The sequence below is a fragment of the Malus sylvestris genome, chromosome 2, assembly GCF_916048215.2.
Source record: "Malus sylvestris chromosome 2, drMalSylv7.2, whole genome shotgun sequence".
Taxonomy (NCBI): Eukaryota; Viridiplantae; Streptophyta; class Magnoliopsida; order Rosales; family Rosaceae; genus Malus; species Malus sylvestris.
In genome coordinates this window covers 31,791,130-31,811,801 of record NC_062261.1, presented here as the reverse complement: position 1 = coordinate 31,811,801, position 20,672 = coordinate 31,791,130, and the positions used below count along the sequence as shown (strand labels likewise).

The 20,672-nt window shown below is 39.0% G+C and overlaps 2 protein-coding genes, 1 long non-coding RNA gene and 1 pseudogene across 4 annotated transcripts; 2 read left to right on the top strand and 2 right to left on the bottom strand.

Annotated features, from left to right (window-relative positions):
• Positions 1–1,107: 1,107 nt before the first annotated feature.
• LOC126603041 (60S ribosomal protein L18-3-like) lies at positions 1,108–1,534 on the bottom strand (annotated as a pseudogene).
• Positions 1,535–4,330: 2,796 nt separating this feature from the next.
• On the bottom strand, positions 4,331–12,954 carry LOC126582610 (chlorophyll(ide) b reductase NOL, chloroplastic). Of its 2 annotated transcripts, XM_050246771.1 has the most exons (14): positions 12,559–12,954; positions 11,359–11,427; positions 10,964–11,046; positions 10,080–10,115; positions 9,821–9,907; positions 9,557–9,624; positions 9,403–9,451; positions 9,242–9,327; positions 7,719–7,776; positions 6,594–6,644; positions 5,310–5,360; positions 5,185–5,226; positions 4,631–4,741; positions 4,331–4,481 (listed from the first exon to the last, which is right to left on the bottom strand). In XM_050246771.1, the coding sequence occupies exons 1-14, from the start codon at positions 12,836–12,838 to the stop codon at positions 4,434–4,436; spliced, it is 1,119 nt and encodes a 372-aa protein (XP_050102728.1). In that variant the 5' UTR covers positions 12,839–12,954; the 3' UTR covers positions 4,331–4,433. The 2 variants fall into 2 exon arrangements, with proteins under 2 accessions (XP_050102728.1, XP_050102732.1); XM_050246775.1 differs by lacking the exon at positions 10,964–11,046 and having other exon boundaries at positions 10,080–10,141; positions 12,559–12,952.
• A 283-nt stretch (positions 12,955–13,237) lies between these two features.
• LOC126603033 (60S ribosomal protein L38-like) lies at positions 13,238–13,730 on the top strand. The gene is made up of 2 exons (XM_050269801.1): positions 13,238–13,288; positions 13,339–13,730. Exons 1-2 carry the CDS (start codon positions 13,238–13,240, stop codon positions 13,663–13,665), a joined length of 378 nt encoding a protein of 125 aa, XP_050125758.1. The 3' UTR covers positions 13,666–13,730.
• A 5,615-nt stretch (positions 13,731–19,345) lies between these two features.
• Positions 19,346–20,370, top strand: LOC126582763 (uncharacterized). The gene is made up of 3 exons (XR_007609583.1): positions 19,346–19,609; positions 19,693–19,790; positions 19,966–20,370. It is a non-coding gene; the product is annotated as an uncharacterized LOC126582763 (long non-coding RNA).
• Positions 20,371–20,672: the final 302 nt, after the last annotated feature.

The following is a 20,672-nucleotide window of genomic DNA, read 5'->3' as shown; positions in this document are numbered from 1 at the left end:
GTTACACAAGGCAGACATGTTCCATTGCAAGCCGTGCCTTACTCCCTGTCATCCTAATCATAAGCTGTTGACTCATGGCAGTCCCTCTTTCTCAGATCCTTTCAAATATCGGAGTATCATTGGGGCGCTTCAATATCTAACTTTTACTCGCCCTGACATAGCCTATTCCGTGAATCAGGTTTGTCAGTTTATGCATGCTCCTCTTGAAGATCATTTCATTGCTGTTAAAAGGATCTTGCGATATCTCCGTGGCACTATGCAGATTGGTATCCATTTTACCCCTGGATCTCTTGATATTAAAGCATATATTGACGCTAATTGGGCTGGATATCCCAATGACCGTCGTTCCACCACTGGTTTTGTTGTGTTTTTTGGTTCTAATCCTATTTCTTGGAGTTCCAAGAAACAACATACAGTGAGTCGCTCGTCTACTGAAGCTGAATATCGTGCTATGGCCACCACTACTGCTGAAATAGTATGGCTTCAACAGCTTTTACGGGATCTGCATATTTCTTGTCAATCTGTACCCCTTCTTCATTGTGATAATCTTTCTGCTATGGCATTAGCTACTAATCCTATCCTTCATTCCAAAGCCAAGCACATCGAGATAGATTGCCATTTTGTTCGTGAACGAGTTCAACAAGGGACGATCATGCTTCAATTTGTCTCTACCACAGAACAGTGTGCTGATGTGCTCACCAAAGGTTTATGTTCCTCTCAGTTTCAGGTTCATTGTTCCAATCTTATGTTGGGTTCTTCCCTTCATAAGATTGCGGGGGAATGTTAGGGAATGACTTAGGTTAGTGCCAGGTGTCGTTAGTAGAGTAAAGAATATGGAGTTAGTTATAAGGTGGTTGTATTTATATATAAGTGAGGTAAACATATTGTAACTAATATCTGGAAATATACATAACATTTCTTTTACTCTCTCTCCTTCCTCTCTCTACATTTTCTCTCTGTACTTTCCTTCATTACTGTTGACATTTGGCACGGGTATTTATCATTAATAACCAAAATTTAACATCTACATTCATAAATGTTACTTTTTATAAAAACTTTCAAATATATCAGAAAACTTACATAAATAGACCTAAATATCCTCAAAATTCAAAACCATTTACATAAAAGTGCTTCATGAGAATTCTTAGGACCTCCGAGGAGAACCCCGTTCTGACCCAATGGTGCTCTCAAAGCAAGTTGATCAAATGTCAAACATTCTCCTACTGCCGCAATCTCAGTGAAACTCAGTGTTGTAACCTTCAATTGCAGAACTTCATAAACCCTAATGTCATTGATGACAGTCCCCACAACCACAACAATCTTGTTGTCCTTTCCCTGCATATACTTAATCAACCTCGAGAGAAAAAGGGTGCCTTGTTGACAAACGTTTAAGAACGACTACATTTAACATGCTTCTAGTCCTTCGGACAAGAAACGGTACAGCTTGACGAGAAGCTTGAGATAGATATCATCGGACTTGGGCAGTGCACTTCATCTTCTTGCTTTTACCTCCTGCCACGAGATCGATCTCCATTATTGCTGTTGGTGTTGAAGTTCGGTTGCTCGGGACACTGCTTCGAAAACGTTGGGCCTTTATCTGGCCAATTCATTGATCAAATATGGGATCCCATACCGCCATATGGTTGAGCCAACAATGAAGACAGTAGGAGAAAAATAGTGATTCCCCCCAGTCTTGTACCCATGAGAAAGGCTTTTAATGGTACCTTCATTGTTGGCAGCAATTTTTGCTGGTGGTGGTTACGACAAGGAAGTTGGGAATGATGATGTGGCTGAGGGCAGTGTAGATCTTATTGCTTATGGTCCTTAGTTCTTGGCTAACCCAGACTTTTTTACTTTATGTTTATTTTGTTTTAATTCTGAGGGTATTTAAGTCTATTTAAGTGGATTTTCTGTTATTTTTGAAAGATTTTATAAAAAATGACATTTATGAAATTGAGTGTTAAATTTTGACTATTTTCGATAAAAACTTGTTTGGCACTATGTAATGTTTTAATTTAATAATATAATGTCATGTGTTGAACAACTAACACATGTCATTGTGTAGTGAAAGGGATGTCACAGTGGCGGTGAAACTATCCCAAATTGGTTAAATTTTATAGACATATGGATTATGATTATGATGAAAGATTGCTTCAAGGCACGTATAAATATATTATTTTTGATAGTCTATTTGTCCTCGCATACAGTGTGCAAAAGCGATATGCAAATAAGCCTTGTGGATATGATGAAGCCCAGCCTGCCTATTGTTGGTCAAAATTTAGCACCTCCCAAGACAAACGCTCAAAGAAATAGACAAGAACGCTCAATATTTAAATTTTAGTTTCAAGAGGCTTTTGTATAAGCAAATATAGGAATCAATGAAAGAGGATTCGGTAGAATCTCCTTGTAGAGAGGTGCAATGTGTCTCTTCTAACCATCATCTCGCATTGGGTTACAAGCTTGAATAAAGAGTTGCAAATTAATAGCCCGTAAATTTAATAAAATTTCTTTGCATCTAAAAAAGTTACACCTATCACATTTTGGGTTTCAACTTCAATCCTACGTAGCATTTAGTGCGACGAGTTTTTAGCCGTTATATTAAATTTTCACAATTGTTAAATTTTTTATTTTCAATCTTGACCATTCATTTTCATATCACTTAATGGTAGGTAGTAAAGATAAAGACGAGACCTGATAGTATTGTTCAGACCTACCGCTATTAGAGAAATAATACAAACTTGGAGGACTCCTACTACATGGTTTGTATCGCGCTTGACCAAGCCTGAAACTACAAGTAAGCTTCAAGTGAAATTGATACATTACCTTGTGCATCTCCACCAGTTACAGATACCACCCCTGGATGGAGGAAGAGTACTTCCAGAGAAGATGCCACATCTACCTATGAGACAGATAAGGCAAGTCAAGACGATACCACACTCCGGTACTTAGAAGTTACGTGGTTACGAGATCATTCTCCCACAATATTTCCTAATGTCATTTGTACTAAATCATTCACTTGTACTCACTAAAGGAGAGCTTGAACCTATGTACTTATGTAAACCCTTCACAATTAATGAGAACTCCTCTATTCCGTGGACGTAGCCAATCTGGGTGAACCACGTACATCTTGCGTTTGCTTTCCTATCTCTATCCATTTATATACTTATCCACACTAATGACCGGAGCAATCTAGCGAAGATCACAAAAAGTGACCATTTTCGCTACCTAGGATCTATCTTGCAAGAGAACGGAGAATTAGATGGAGATCTCAACTATAGAATACAAGCTGGATGGATGAAGTGTAAGAGTGCATCCGGCGTGTTGTGTGACCGTCGTAGGCCACTGAAGCTCAAGGGAAAATTTTATAGGACGGCAATAAGGTCAGCGATGTTGTATGGCACAGAATGTTGGGCGGTGAAGCATCAACACGTACACAAAATGGGTGTAGCGGATATGAGGATGCTTCGTGGGATGTATGGGCACACGATAAAGGATAAGATTGGGAATGAGGATATCCGAGGTAAAGTAGGAGTAGCCAAAATTGAAGGAAATATGAGAGAAAATCGGTTCCGGTGGTTTGGACATGTGCAAAGAAGGCCTACTGACGCTCCGGTTCGAAAATGTGACTACGGGACAGAGGTTCAGGGCCGAAGGGGTAGAGAAAGACCTAGGAAAACTTTGGAAGAGACCCGAAGAAAAGACTTGAGTACTTGGATCTAACGGAGGACATGACACAAAACCGAGCGCAATGGCGTTCTAGGATTCATATAGCCGACCCCACTTAGTGGGAAAAGGCTTTGTTGTTGTTGTTGTTGTTGTTGTTGTATCATTCCTCTAATAAAGATAAAGACGAGACCTGATAGTATTGTTCAGACCTACCGCTATTAGAGAAATAATACAAATGTTGCATGCACAATGTGATGATTGTAGCATTACTATAAAAAAAGTCTAGTGTTGTCTCTTCATATTGTTTTCTGGCGTCCATATAGTGTTTGTATTGAGGTACTCCATACAGGCATTAGTTTCATTAAAAAGAGACTAGCATGAGGAGTGCAGATTCTTGAGTTGAGATGCTAACTATCGACCATACAGTAAATTAAAGATTAGAGCTGAGAATTACATCAACTCCCAAACTTTGGGGTCTATTGACTCATCGAAAAACTCATGGAAAACCAACATAACGTCATCTGTTAGTTAGACCGAGCAATTAATGTAAGTGGTGGATTGACCTGGTGGTTAAGGTCTTCCTCTTCAACCCACTGTTAATCGTTTCAATTTTAGCTGTTAAGTCACCTACCTATAATACAATTTATCTAAGGAAACATATACCTAACCAAAATATGTTAAACTTCAAAAAATGTTTGAAAATATTGTTATACAGAATTGGTAATTTACATTGAAAAGTCGGATAAAAAGATACATTAAGATGCTATTCAGTCTTCAAGTACATACCTGTTTCTTCTTGCTCCAAAAGCAAATCTCTGTGGATTAAAGTGAAAGGGAAAAAATATGGTGACCACATATTCACAGATAAAAATGCTATAACAATGAGATCGTATATAGAAATGACATTAGGAAGTTCGGGTTTTCATTTATTTATTTATCTATTTTGTATGTTTGTTTACTTAACTGAGAATATCTGGGAGTAAGCTTTTATCCCAGTTAGGAAACGAATGTATGTAGGCTTCATTGACCCATTGGCAGGGACGGATCTTATGTTTGGAACCAGGTACTCAGCAACCTGTAACACCCACGTAGAGCACACAAATAAGATTGAAGTAAAGAAACTAAGATATATAATCCAGAAACAGGGGAGATCGAGAGAAGAAAATAGTTGATGCAGTTTACGCATACCGCCCTATACATATCTACTTGCATGCATGAACATAGATATGATTGTGCATGAGTGTGTCTAGTTTGGGAAGATTAGCTCTCAGACCAAACAGGATTTGAAATCCACTGTGTTATATTCCATTGATACGTACCCAGAGACAAAATGCTATTTTTCCCAAGGAGCTTCACTTAATTTAAACCATACAACATACAGATACATCATAACCTTAGTATTTTGTGACCATAAAAAATAAAATTCACTGTGAATGACCACTAAATGTTCAGTCGTAAAACAAAAGCATATAGAGGACTCATACATCTCAAATTCATGAATGATGAATGAAGTCTTACCACTTCAGGTGGTTCTGCCAAAACATTAATGAAAAACTTTGCCTGCGGAGAACAACACGTTCTATTAATCAATCAGAAGTACACAGATGTTTATTAAGAAAAAAGTTCTACGAGACTTATAGTACCTGCTTCGTAGTTGCACCAGACATGAGAAGATCAGTTGTAACCATTCCTGGCTGCAACACCACACATAGGCTTCGGTAAAGAGAAAAAAAAAAGGAAATATTTTCCATAACCAAAGAAACTAAATGGCATCTGTCTAGAAGCAAGTCATTGCATTTCTTCATGACAAGCATATTTCATACTGGGATAGTATGCATAGAGGGGAAAGCTTGGGTGATATTGAAATATATACGACACAAACCATAGCATATAATTCCACGGTTGAAAGATTCACATAGAAGATTGTGCAAACTAAGCATGATGATATGACTTATGCCATCTAATTGACATATTTCAAATCAGTTGATGACTCCGGTTTGACTTTTCTTCTTTTTCAAAATCAACCATTAAAATGAGTAGAGGTGGGAGTGGGTTGGTTTGGTTCAGTTATGGACCAAAACAATACATTGAGCTGCCGATGGAGAAGATTTTGGCACCAATGCCGAGCTGCAAAGAGGTTGAACCAGTCATGGTCTGTTAACTAAAGAATGTCTGCTGTGACTCCATGAGGCAATGGTGTGACTAGACTTGAAGCAAACAGGTGGCCACAACGAGAAGAGTGGAGAACCTGCAGTGATGCCGATATGGGTGGGGGGAGAGAGAGAGAGAGATGATGGTGGTGGCTCAGAGGAAAGGAGAAGGAAGAGGAATAGGGTTTGTGGTGTGCAATCACCCACTATGCATAACATGGTAAGAACTTGAATGCCCACTGATAGTCTGATATTTAGACAAAAATAATTTTATAAAAACTTCAGCCTGGTTTGGTTAACCGGGGTGGTTTAAGTTTTGCAAACTGCTACAAAACCAGTTTACTTCCTGTCTGGTTCAGTTTTCGAACTGAATTTGACAAATTTGATATTAAAGCATGCTAGACCAGACCCATCGGTCCAGTTTGGGACAAGCTCTAAAAGTCACCATGTACTTTTGACTTGTTGCAAATGAACAAAACAAACAAATTCAACCTGATCCAGTTAAAAACTCTCCACTTATGTACTGAACCAAAGAGCATCTAAACTGAAATATTCAATTTTTATTTTGATGGCTAACTGAAGTATTCATCTGATGACATGGAAAACTGAATAGAGGATACAATTAATGCAGCATGTGATATCACAATAGTAGAAACACAAAGTTTTGATCCCGCAAGTTGAACATATAAGTGTTTGGAATTTATTTTTTTCCGAGAAATAAAACAAAACAAAACAAAAGTAAAAAAGGAACAGGGTATGGAATTACGAATTACATACCGAGAGGTTATGCACTGCAACATTTTTGACATCCTGCATCTGTAGTTCTGCCTGCGAAAGTGTTAAGAATTACGTATTGTAAATTCAGTTGGGAGCAGATTTGAATAATATAATGACATCAAGACACCACAATTAAGCTTTGGGGGAGACACTGAGAGTAGTGATCGTAAATATCAGGCTTGACCTTAAGTTTTACCACTCATATTTTGAGGAATTGATTCATGTGTTTGGGATTGTGGATGCATGCCTAAATAGTATTAATCCTTGTTTGCAGAGGGTCTTATGGATGGTTAGTTTTGAATAAGAAGGCTGCCACTTTGTGTTTTTGTGCACACAATATCAACTTTGAAGACGTTTGGTATCCTTCCCGGCTTCTTCTCATGTCATTACAGATTCTTTTAAGAAACAAAATAAATAAATAAATAAATAAAATTTGAAGGGGTACAACACAGGGAGACCCTGGGATTCACCGAACTAATGAGCAACTAAACCAAAACCATCGAAAACAAAACAGAAGACAACTAATTTATAACAGCAGCCCAATTTGGTAAAATAGCATGAAAGAAACACTCTAAAACCAAAAGGAACTGATGCTCACAAGGATATCCAGCAGAACTCTTTCCTATAGACAACCCACAGTCGCCCCACTTAGGTGTGAGTTCTTATATGGACCGACACCATTTGAACATACCCATTGACTGAAACAGCAGTTCATATTTTTGCCCATTTAGAGCATCCAAAACCCAACAGGTAAAATCTAGATCTTAAGTATAGGCAGGTTAGATGGTAATACATGCATCACAACAGAACTATGCTCTTAACTTTCAAACCTAAAAATGCTCCATGGAAGAACAACAGTGGCACATCCATATGTTAATTGTAAATTTGTAATATTGTGGACAAACTCATGTGGCTTCTTTCCATTGAGTGATCAACCTGATTTATGTATTAGTATGGTGGGACCCACTAACAAGAATTGTTACAAAATAGAATGCATCCCAAGTATTTGGGTACCAACAACTTAATAAGCAGGTGACTGAAGCAAGAATGCCAATGATAAAGAAGAAGACGACCTGTGACCTCATTATTTCACAGCCCTTAACAATTGAAACAAGTTGAGAGTACCTGCAATGATTTTGTTAAATGCACCACACTACGCTTTGTTGCCCCGTATGCTGCAAACCTACGGAAATAAACAAAAGAAAGAAACAACCATCATGCAACGCTCACCGAGAAATTGCATCTTAATGCATTGATGTTGCATGCATGCACCTAAGAGATAAGAGAATGCAGCTAAGCATACAATGTCTTACATAATGATGAGAAATAAGAGAATTCAGTTAACTATATAATGGCTTCATTTTAAAATGATACATAGAAGGTTAACGGAAGACCTATTCTAATCACCAAAAGTGGCAGTGCCGGTGGCTGGGTGGTCCTGGTACCAGTGTCATCAAGGTGTTGAAGCTCCAAATGTAGTTTCCATGATAGAGGAAGGGCAGCATGTGAGATGGCTCGGATTCATGGTAACAGAATGGACGTGAATGCTGACAATAAGGTAATGATGATCAAACTGACACATGATGGCAGAAGCTAAGACTGGTGGCGAGCTAATGATTTTGAAGGAAAATAGGAATACGTGAAAGTAATAAATAAATAAAAACAAGGAGAACCAAAATTTTATTTCTATCCCCATGCACTCCTTCATGTTAATTAAAAAGAAATATGTTCCTCTCAATTTTCTTTTTCTATGAGAGAATGTGGGGGTGAGGATTGGAGATCAGGAAGTACCAAAGAGTGAGCGCTTTCGTTATCTTGAATCTATCTTGCAAAAGAACGGAGAATTGGAAAGAGATCTCGAATACAAGTTGGATGGATGAAGTGGAAGAGTGCATCGGGTGTGTTGTGCGACCGATGTATGCCACTAAAGCTCAAGGGAAAATTTCATCGGACGGAAATAAGGCTAGCAATGGTTTATGGCATAGAATGTTGGGTGGTCAAGCATCAACACGTGCAAGAAATGAGTGTAGCGGAGATGAGAATGTTTTGTTGGATGTGAGGCGGGGGCACATGAGAAAGGACAGGATTGAGAACGAGGATATCTAAGGTAAAGTAGGAGTGACTGATTGAGATAACATGAGAGAGAATCTGTTAAGGTGGTTTGGACGTGTGAACCAAAGACCAGATGCTCCAGTTAGAAAATGCGATTATGAAACAGGGCTCAGTGTAGAAGGGGTAGAAGAAGACCTAGGAAGACTTGGAAAGAGACTAAGAAAAGACATGGAGTACTTGGAGCTAATGGAAGACTTGGCGCAAAACCGAGTGTAGTGGGGTTCTAGGATTCATATAGCCGACCCCACTTAGTGGGATAAGGCTTTGTTGTTGTTAGGAGAGAATGCTATTTGCCTAGACATGGTGCTCAGCGGATAACCATGCATAACTTGGACAAAAGTGTAACATCTTGCTAAACAGTCTGACTAGGAAGTTTCAAGGTGCCCACTTGTGTGTGGCTGTGTAATAGAAAACCTCCATATACTAGAAAACCTCCATATACTGTTACCACTCTGTCAACGAATGGTTGTCCAGACAAGATAAAGGCAAAAAAGTAGAATAGAAAAAAATATAGCAAGGAGAAACTAGTATAGCACCTTGGGGTTGGTCTTCCATCGGAACCAGCTCCATCAATGTTGAAAATATGACCACCTCGAGGCTGGTTGAACATCATTTTTATTGCCTAATAAACAAAATAATAATCATGCATGAGACTCAGCTTACATGCACCTTACTTAAAAAGAATGGAATTTTCTACCTCACGGCAACATAACATCAAACCAAGTGTATTCGTAGTGACAACTTCACTGCATGCAATGAGTCCAAGTTAAGAATAACCATAATGATTAAATCTATGGTAAAAACAAAGAAGTTTAATTAAATTGTAAAACAATGAAGGAATGGATAATCACATCAGGTCTTCATCCGAAGCCTCTGCCAATGGTTTATAGCTATACGCATTTGATCCTGCATTATTAATCTGCATCATTCTCACAAAAAAGGTAAGATAGAATTATACATTCCTCAAAGTAACAAAATTAAATATTTTTTTATGATGCACAAGATGAATTCATAAGGACAAAGGGAGATTGGGGAATGGGAAAAGCAAGGGCACTAGTCGTTGGGAAAATATTTAAATGTTGTGGGTGACAAAGAAAAGAATATGGTATTAGTACCCATATATCGATGTACTTAAGGTTTTTTTGTGCAAAAGCAACTAAGTCTTTCACATCCTGCCCTTCTCTAACATCACAGTTAGTACCCTGTAAAGAAAGAAGTGAAATATGACTAAGAAACAACAGCATGAAGTACAAGAAACAATGTAAATAGCAGGAATGAAGACACAAGAGAAAATTATCACATATACTCACACGCAAACACATATATTAGAAAAAATATTCCATAATTAAACTGGAAAAGTATCAAAGGAGGTACCCACACATGCTGCTCCCCAAAATCCTGCCTAAGGCTCTGAACAGCAGCATTAACACGTTCAGCTAGGGATAAAAGTTTCAAAAGAGAAAAACGCTAAGCAGGTAATAAGACCAACTACCATCTAGTATTCAATAGTAAACATGAAATAAATTCTCATATTGCAACTTCTGCATCCCAATAAGTTTTTATACTTCCAAATGGATTTTAAACATAATGGCAAAAGACTTATATTCAATAAGAAAGTAAAGCAGTTATTGAAATTGCAATGTAAGATCAGAAGAAAAACAGAAGTGATCCACAAAATCTTTCATTAATTGCATGATATAGAAGCAGATCCCAAACTACGCACTTTAAATCGCTTAAATATTGTTCTCATTTTTCCAAGGTAAGTTGTGCATGGGGTTCCACACAAAACTTCTTATCTCTATGCTCTTATAAGATTCAGTATGCAGAATGGTGTTTATGCATTTCCAAAGAAGAAAAGTTTTAATATCTACAATTGGTCTGATCATCTTGAAAATATTGGATTATTGGATATATAAGCATCTTAGGCTACGTGTTCTTATTATGAAAGGTCCCTCTTTAGTTATGTCTTTACGATGGCTAAAGAAGATGTCATAGCACACATGCACTTGATCGGATCATGTTTATAGGTAACAATCTCAAATAAGTCCGAATCAAACATTCTGTTTGTTGAAGGAATATGCATGGACCTATAGAAACACAAATCTGTGATTTCATCAATTATAAAGCCGCATCTCTTGTGTTTTATTAGATTTGGACCAGTTTGACATTGTAAAAAAACTGCAAGAGTATATATGTTGAGATTTAACAATAAGAACTAAACCTTAATGACAGCCAAAAGGACAAAAGTGCAACTTCACCTTACATTTCCAAAATCCATGTAAAATAGGGTGTAACGGTTGCACATAAAGATCCTTGAGGCACATTTTACTCCAAGGAACCTCTAGAGATGAAAGATTGTTTTACTTCAGTCCTATGTTTTGAAGAGCTGGTTTCTTCGTTGTCCAAACATAGAATGTCAAGCATGCATCATAACCAAATCCCCTTGTCATGCTTTTAGATTATACATTGGAACATAGTGTTTTCTTACTAGTCATCAAGTTCAAATGAGGCTTACGACCTCCATCATAATGTATTGATCATCAACATTTGCATATAGGATAAAAATCATCACATTTGACCACAAAATGTTTTGTCATGAAGTAATGAATCATCTGCCAAGGAGATTTCAGGAACGCACAGAGTCATAAGGTACCTGATCTTGAGCAAATTACGACGTTATCCCCTGCTTTTAGAAACTCTTTGGCTAGAGCATATCCTATACCTGATTTAAAAATAAGGGGAAAACCAGAGCATATTGGAACTGAAAAAGGTATATAAAATAAATAAATTTGCTGGTCGCATAATAAACGATAGAAAATCAATGTGAAACTCTGAATGCATGACACTGCAAGTGTGAGAACAAAGATGACTAGGTCTTGCCACGTCCCTAGTGAAGAAAAAGACCAAGTTGTCGTTTAGCTCCAACTGGCAACACCACCAAAATCATAGGCCTGAGCTGCGGGTTGTGGAAGACCCCAACCTTTGCTCAACCAACTTAAGCTAAGATGGTTAAGGTGCAGCGCAGGCAGAAAGTCAATTTAGCTCAAGAATAGGCAGAAAAGATAATTTAACATAGACACCAGCATAATTCAAAAAACATAGCTTGCAAAATTTACAGAAGCCAAGTCCCAACACAGAAAAGGGTTCATAGATATACACACCTAGTCAGAAAACACCTTTGATGCCCACACCGATATAGAAAATCTAGTGTGCAATCCCTCAGCATACAAGTGCTCTCCTCTCAGTATAATAACACCCTCACCATGACCAATCAAAGGTAAAAAATACTCAATAAGTTTTACTCTTTCTTGAGTTCTAACTTCTAATTATCCTAAGCTTCCTGAAGCTGAGTTGACCTATGGAGGGTCCTTAGCCGGCATCACGTAGGTGTCGCCAAACCCCAAAGCTTGTTCGCTTTGCAGGTTATTTCAGTCACTCAACTAGCGGCAGTTATTATTATTATATTTCAAGTATAAGTAGAATACAATCCAAGAACAAAATGAATGAAGTAATGGAAGAGCAAAAGATAGCTAATTTGCACCAAATGTAACGACATTGTCAATCAACACCGTCTTGTATTCGGATTTCTAAAATCATACTCTGGATTGCACAGGCTGAGGTTGCAGTGTCCAAACTAGAAAATGTCAGTCATAGCTCATGAGGCATATATGCAAACATGACAATTTCATGTGCGCGCGGAATGCAACGGCAGTCAGAAATTCAGAAAATTCAATATAATATTATTGAAAAGAGCAAACGCCATAAAAACCCATATCAAAAACCCAACAGGAAGCAGCAACGGCAACCCAATATTTGTCGAAAAAGAAGAAAACACGAAAGAATAGTGAACGACCTTTCGTTGAGCCGGTGATGAGCACATTGTAAGGAGGAAGCATGGGCTCTCTGCTCTCAGAGTCGGAGCCGGAGTCTGAGGCGGAGGCGGAGGCTCTTACAAGCCGGCTGTCGGAGGTACTGAGACTGCCAAGGTTTTGGCGCCAACTAACGGTCGGAAAACTGCAACGGTCGAATTTAGGGAAATTGGGGTGCGGGTGGAATCGAGGAGGGTTAGAGTGATGGGGTTTGGAGGAGAGCAGAGGTGGACTAGATGCGCAGGTACAATTGTTAACCGCCATTTCTGATTTGTGGAATGGGGAGCTGATGAGGCTAACACACGAATGAACGAGAGGATCAGGTCCGGATAATAGCGTCTTCCACCTTTCCTTGCTTACTTGGTACGACACCTTTCCTTGCTTACTTGGTTCGAATTTTGTGGAATAACTAATTCGATATTAAATTATTTTTTATTTTCTTGTGTGAATAATATTATTGTAATAAATTTAAAAAAAATGAATGAGAAGTAGATGGATTCTATAAATTTTAGGGTTTAACTGAAAAATAAATATATTTTACAAGTAAAGGTGACCCGTGTTCATTAATTTGCATTCCCATTCTTTTTCATAATATTCTCATTTATATTGATAATAAGGACACGTGTTTCTATCACGCCCAGGGGCGAATCCACAGTGGGGTCAATGGGGTCACACGACCTCTTGGAAGCCATGGAAATAACCTTGGAGCTGCTGGTGCGACCTCTTGGAGCTGCACACCACGTGGTTGACGAAATGTCTGAAAGAAGAAGAAAGAGTTCGCTTGCAGGTTGAAGAAGAAGGAGGCTGCTGGCGCGTTGATAGCCTCCTCGGACTTTGAGAGAGAACTCACAGCCTCCGGTCTCGACCGAGCAACAAGCAAAATGCCGAAACAAATCCATGAGATCAAGGATTTCCTTCTAACTGCAAGAAGGAAGGATGCCCGCAATGTCAAAATCAAGAGGACCAAGGATGCTGTCAAGTTCAAGGTTCGGTACTCCAAGTACCTTTACACACTTTGTGTGTTTGATTCCAAGAAGGCCGACAAGTTGAAGCAATCTCTTCCTCCAGGTTTGAACGTTCAGGACCTTTGAACAAGGATTTTGGAGTAGCTGGTCGCGCTATTCTACCAAGACTCGATGAAATAACGATATGCATGTCGTTTCTGTTAAAAAAAATTTGCGCGCTGCGCGCTATCCTTATTGACCCCCCTAACATTATTTCCTGGATCCGCCACTGATCACGCCTCCGCTTTTTTTTATCTTCTACGTTATTTGGAGCATTTCCAAATTAGCTTCTTTCATGAAAGGTTTAAAGAAAAGGATGAGGACTTGGGCACAAACCAAAAGAGTATTTATCAAATATAGTAAAATTTTAATCCTTAATTTTAAAAATATCACTTTTTATAAAAAATTTCAAATATATCAAAAAATTCACTTAAATAGACAAAAATACTCTCAAATTTAATAATCAAATAAATTAAAGACTTTTTAGCCACCGTTGCCTCAAGCTCCAATCCAACCTCATATTTGCTCCTACACTCCACCACCATTACCCTATCCCTCGACACCCTCATCACGACATTGAGTGCTGCTGAGGTTACTGCAAGTGGGAGCAGCAGAATTTCAACCATGCCTTCAACACCTTCTTTCTTTCCACGACCCAAGTCTTAGAACCCGTTGCCAATTCATAGACACAAAAACTCTTTCCGAATTGCAACAATTCTCTATAATCTTTGAACCCAATTGGAAAAGGAAATTTTTTACGAAAAAAACCGCTAAATTATCTCAGAGTGGAAATTTGAATTGGAAGGTGGATGGTTTGGATTATGAGAGAATAAGAGTTTAGGTAGGTTAGGGTTTTTTATTTGGACATGTCTATTGGATTTACCCACCAAATGAAGAAGACGACTTCTTCTTTTAATTTTTTTTTATTTATAACTTTTATTTTTCTTACTAATATTATTTTTAGATTTAAATATATAAATAGTTTTTAAAGTCAATCCACATGTCATTATATGATTGTCTTTGTGAGACCCACGTAGCGCCACATCATCGCACTAACAAAGCAGTTGGCAATTTTTCATGAAAAGACTAAAATGATCACGATGGACAAATTCAGAGAAAGACTAAAATGATTCACGATAGACAAATTCAAAGATACTACCACTGATTTTCATTGGTAAGGAACGACCTAAGGAGTTATGTTATCTCACGAACCATTCTGGCTAAAAAAACTTTTAATTTATTTATTGTTAAATTTGAGAGTATTTGTATCTATTTAAATGAAATTTTAGATATATTTAAAGTTTTTATAAAAAGTGACATATTTAAAATTAAGGGTTAATTTTTTGTTATATTTGATAAATACTCAAACCGAATTGACTAACTTCCTCTCCTTTTTAACTATCCCACAAACATACATATGTATAACCAATTAACGAGAACAAATATGCGTCCTCTATGTGTTCCAAGTTTGGATCCTCCTTACCATTTTAAATTAGTACAAGTATAGAAAGGGACAATTATACAAATAAGTTTTCACTTTTTATACATATCCAAATTGCTTATGGTAAACTTCCATTATGATTAACCATCCAAACTTATCACATATTTGTACTATTATTTGTATTTTCTATTTAAAAGAGATAGAGCTCACTAACACAATGTGGGTGTAATCTTAAAAAAAAAAGTACAAATGATGATATGCAATCCTATCATATTAGGAATGTGATTGTGTAAATCTTAGTGTATTTAGGGATATCTTAGAATACTCCCTTTAGTATATATTATCTGTTGATGCACAAAATCAGCGAAGACTTTGGTACAACAGAAAGTATCAGGTTTTGTGACCTTCGCTTGGTTGCTTCGGTCACTAGTGAGGATAAGTACGTAAATGAATAGAGACAGAGAAGCAAACACAGGATGTACGTGGTTCACCCAGATTGGCTACGTCCACGGAGTAGAGGAGTTCTTATTAGTAGTGAAGGGCTTACACAAGTACAAAGGATCAAGCTCTCAATTTAGTGAGTTCTTGTGAATGATTTAACACAAATGGCATTAGGCCATATTGTGGGGGAATGACCCCTATTTATAGAAAAACTTGTAGCTTTGTCACATTGACATGTGTCATGTTATGATTGGTTCTTGATGTCGACACGTGCTGCGCTCTGATTGGCTTCTAATCTTGACACGTGTCGAGTAGTGATTGGCCTCCTGGTCGGAGGGGAACTCTTCTGGGTCCTTGACAGTATAGCGTTGGCCGGTGCTCGGTAGTTTCGGGATTGGTCAAGTATGGTACAAACAGTGCTCCCCTAAGTTCCCGAGTGAGGGAAACTCCTCGGTTGGGGACTTGCAAGATCCAATCCCTTGAGTAATCACGAAACTTCTAAGTACCGAAGTGTGGTCTGATTTTCATCTGCCCTTCTCTGGAAGTACCTTTCCTCCATCCGGGAATGGTGTATTTAGCTGATGAAGATGCACAAGGTAATGTATCAATTTCACTTTGAAGCTTACTTGTAGTTTCGGGCTTGGTCAAGTGCGATACAAACCCTATAGTAGGAGTTCCCCAAGTCGCCGAGCTAGGAGATCTGCCGAAAGAGGTGACAGACAAGTTAAGCAGTCAAACTTCCAAGTAAGCAACCCAGGATCAGAGGTTTGACTTCGGCTTCCGGTTGATTGTTCTCCTTCTCCTTGTCTCTCATTCAACTGCCAGGATAAGGAGAAGCAAATGGATAAGAGATGATATGAGATACTTTTGCTTTTGAAGAAGTAACTTTCCACAGGCTTATTCTTGAACTGTGCTGGAGGGTTTTCTGGTGCCCTTCAGAGTATAAGGCCGACTCAAAAAATTGAGGGTCAAAACAAGTCCATCAAATCTAGAGTACGTTCGACCTTGATGATATGGGATACTTTTGCTGTTGACGGAATAATGAATGTGGTATGGAAAAGTGTCGTGCTGTAGTGATCTGTTTCAGCTCACCGTTGAACCTTCTGCTTCAATCTTTTGCATGGCAGAAGTGGTGTGCAACCTTTGCATTTAAATGGTCCTTCAGAATATTCCTTCATAGTGACTCATCCACGATTGGCAGCTTCAGTGTAAAGAGCCAATATCTGATCAACTGTCATGAGGTATTTGCCGGTGGAATTCGTGACCTTGACAGCAGTTGAGGATGAGTACTCGAGAGCAATGCTAAGTAAGCAACCAGGCAAAGGCTCCAGGTAGTCAGTTCCAAATTGGAGGTTTGATTTCAGGTTCCGACTGACTGCTCTCTTTCTCCTTGTCCTGCAGGTGTGGACAAGGACAAAGACAAAGACAGGGAGAAAGCATGATATGGGATACTTTTGCTTTCGACCCTGATGATATGAGATACTCTTGTTCTTGGTGTGGCTTATTTGCTGAGGTATTATCGGGGGGAAATAAAGCTGAGTATTTCGAGAGGTTATGTTGAGGGTGCCTTTTCGAATGCGAGAAAGGGTTGAGCATTTTTGCAGGTTTGCCTGTCCGTTGAAGAGGGAGGTCAATGTATATAGGGATTTCCCAATAACAAGTAGTAATGTTATTCCTTTACCCTTCTTGGTCACAGCAATGTAGTGGGAGCTGCCAGCTTCACGTGTTTTAATTTTGTCAGAGCACTTTGAAAAAGTGGTATGTGGTATCTGGAAAGCTGATATTACGTGTGAAGATTACAGACAAGCTTTATCTAAGGAAATCTGGCTCTCGAAGTTCTGAGAGTTGTGCCTCTTCGGTTTTCGAACAAGCAATCCCGTCGAGGATCTGACTCTCGAGATTCGGAAAGCGGTGCTACTCCGGTTTTTGAGAAAGTAATTATGTTGGGAGTCTTTTCTCGAATGTGAGTAAAGGTTGGACGTTCTTGCCAACCTGTCTTGCCGCAAAACACGGAGGTCGACACACATAGGGACTTTCCAGTTGTCAAGCAGTGGTGCTGTTCCTTTACCCTTATGGGTAATAGTAGGGTAGCTGGAACTTCGAAATTCTCGTGCCTAAACTTTGTCAGAGATCTTTGACAAAGTTATATGTGGTACCCGAGGAGTTGATGGTGCATATGGAGAGCGGTGATTGAACAGTAAGATTCACGTGCTTTCTACTTCACCAGAAATCTTCGACAGATTGCCCGTAATTTCCGCAAAGCTGAGTGTGCATGTGACAGGTGCTGACGAGGCTGAAAAAGCAGGTGCTTCTTCGATTTCTGAGATCGGCCCTCGTGGTCTCTGAGCAGCCCAGCTTTTGAGAAAGCAAACGCCTCTTCGATTTCTGAGATCGGCCCTCGTGGTCTCTGAGCAGCCCAGCTTTTGAGAAAGCAAACGCCTCTTCGATTTCTGAAGCTCCGTCGAGTGCAGATTTTTATAGAGGCTGGCATTAAGTTCCACAGCACACTTGAATCTCTACCAATAGAAGCTCATTTCTTGCACTTCTAAGATCTTGATTTGTCTGACCTCTTCCTTCTTCAACACATTTGAAAATGTCTGGACCCTCCGACCGTCGTTTTGACTTGAACCTTGGAGAAGAGACAGCCACGCCTTCTCCAGACAACATATGGCGCCCATCCTTCATATCCCCTACTGGTCCTCTTACCGTTGGGGATTATGTGATGAAGAATGATATGACCGCTGCAGTGGTGGCCAGGAACCTTCTCACTCCCAAAGATAACAGACTACTTTCCAAACGGTCTGATGAGTTGGCTGTTAAGGACTCTCTGGCTCTTAGTGTTCAGTGTGCAGGTTCTGTGTCTAATATGGCCCAACGCCTATTTGCTAGAACCCGCCAAGTTAAATCATTGGCTGCTGAAGTGATGAGTCTCAAACAGGAGATTAGAGGGCTCAAGCATGAGAATAAGCAGTTGCACCGGCTCGCCCATGACTATGCTACAAACATGAAGAGGAAGCTTGACCAGATGAAGGAATCTGATGGTAAGGTTTTACTTGATCATCAGCGGTTTGTGGGTTTGTTCCAAAGGCATTTATTGCCTTCGTCCTCTAGGGTTGTACCTGGTAATGAAGCTTCAAATGATGAACCTCCAATGCCTCCTCCTTCTGGGGTTTTGTCAAGTACTGAGGCTCCGGATAACCACCCTCCGGTGCTTTCTCTTTCTGGGGCTCTACCGACTGCTGAGACTTCCCCTAAGCAACCTTTGTGAAGGCTCCCTTTTGTTTGTTTATTTTGACTCATGTATATGTACATATTTGTGGCTTATCGAAAATATTAATAAATAAGCTTTGCTTCATTTCAACATATTGTGTTAAATACACCAAAGCCTTCTTCATAAAGTTCTTTGAATTTTTGCTTTTGTTGAAACCTGTATTGTTGAAGCTTTGTGAGTGAAGCATGTAGTTTGAGGTAGTGTTCCCTTAATTTCCCGAGTGAGGAAAACTTCTCGGTTGGAGACTTGAAAAATCCAAGTCACTGAGTGGTTGTGAGACTGCCGAGTATCAAGGTGCAGTAGCATATGGTGGGAGTCCCCCAAGTCTTCAGGCGAAGAGAGTTGCCGAATGAGGTGTCTCGCGTGTTACTAATTTGTCAAAGTAACGAATCCTTGTTTCGATGTCACACATTCGTATATGCTTTATCTAAAAATATTTCCAACTTTTGTGTGTTTGATGCTGCATGCTATTGACTAGACAAGATCAAGTGCAATTAGTAGCTTTTCTCTCTTTTTCATCTTTTCTTTGGTGGAATTGCTTTTCGTTTCCACTAATCAGCCTGAGTGGATGCAAGATAACACCTTTCTCTATAGCTCAGATTGCAAAGTCGTCTTCATGAAAGTTTTTCCTTATCTTGTGAACTACAACATATCCAAATTTGAGATCCATCGGAGTAGTACAACTTCAGAAATTCAAGTATGATGAGTAACTGTTCATCAATGTTCTGTTAATCCGTCAGACTTGTTGTGAGCTTCGAAACTCCATTTTCTCTTGTTCAGATCAACATACTTTCTTCATCGAAGTTGTTCCTTAACTTGTGAACTACAAAATATCCAAATTTGAGGTCCCTCGGAGCAGTATAACTCCAGAAATCCAGGTATGATGAGTGACTGTTTATCATTTGTCTGTCAACCCGTCAGATTTGTTGTGAGCTTTGAAACTCTATTTTATCTTGCTCAGATCAGCATGCTTTCTTCATTGAAGTTGTTCCTCAGCTTGTGAACTACAACATATCCAAATTTGAGATCCCTCGGAGCAGTATAACTCCAGAAATCCAGGTATGATGAATGACTGGTTATTATTTTTCTGTCAACCCGTCAGATTTGTTGTGAGCTTCAAAACTCCATTTTCTCTTGTTCAGATCGGTATGCTTTCTTCATTGAAGTTGTTCCTCATCGACTCTTTCATAACATATCAAAAATTCAGGATGAACTAACGGTTAAATATTTCCAGATCTTCGAAACATCACAACAGCTTCGAAATCTGCAAGAAGCCGACTATCATGTTTGGAGCTTCAACACTGTAATTTCCGTCGCTCAAACAGAAATGGTTCCTTCTTGAAAGTTGTTCATATGCTCAAGAACTATAGGGTGTCTAAAATTCAGCTCCATTGGAGAAGAGCAGAGGTTGCAGAAATTTGATAGATGAAAGGAGGCGGAAGAGGGAGAGAGAGAAAAAGTCTCTTGGGTTGGATTTCTATTTTGGGGCAGATTCCAATTTTTGTAGCACCTTCATTATTGATGAATTGCTTGTACTTTTTTCCATTATGAAACTTGGGACTTTGGCTTGTTGTTGGATCTATTATAATATGTTTGGGAACATATATAAGTGAATAAATAAGAAGGAAAATTTTGGGCCCTTGTGGGTGTAAAACAAAAAATGTTTATGTTTACCCAAGTGTTTTTGTACAAGTTCAAGGGCATCTTGGGTTTTGTGAACAAAATTTGTTTATTTGGAGCAAGGTTTTGTGTTGAAGCTTTGTAGGTGAAGCTTTGGTGTTGAAGCTTTCTAGGTGAAGCTTTGATGGTGAAGCTTTGTAGATGAAGCTTTGTAGATGAAGCTTTCTAGGTGAAGCTTTGATGGTGAAGCTTTGATGGTGAAAGTATGTAGAGGGAGCTTTCTAGGTGAAGCTTTTTTAGGTGAAGCTTTGTGGGTGAAGC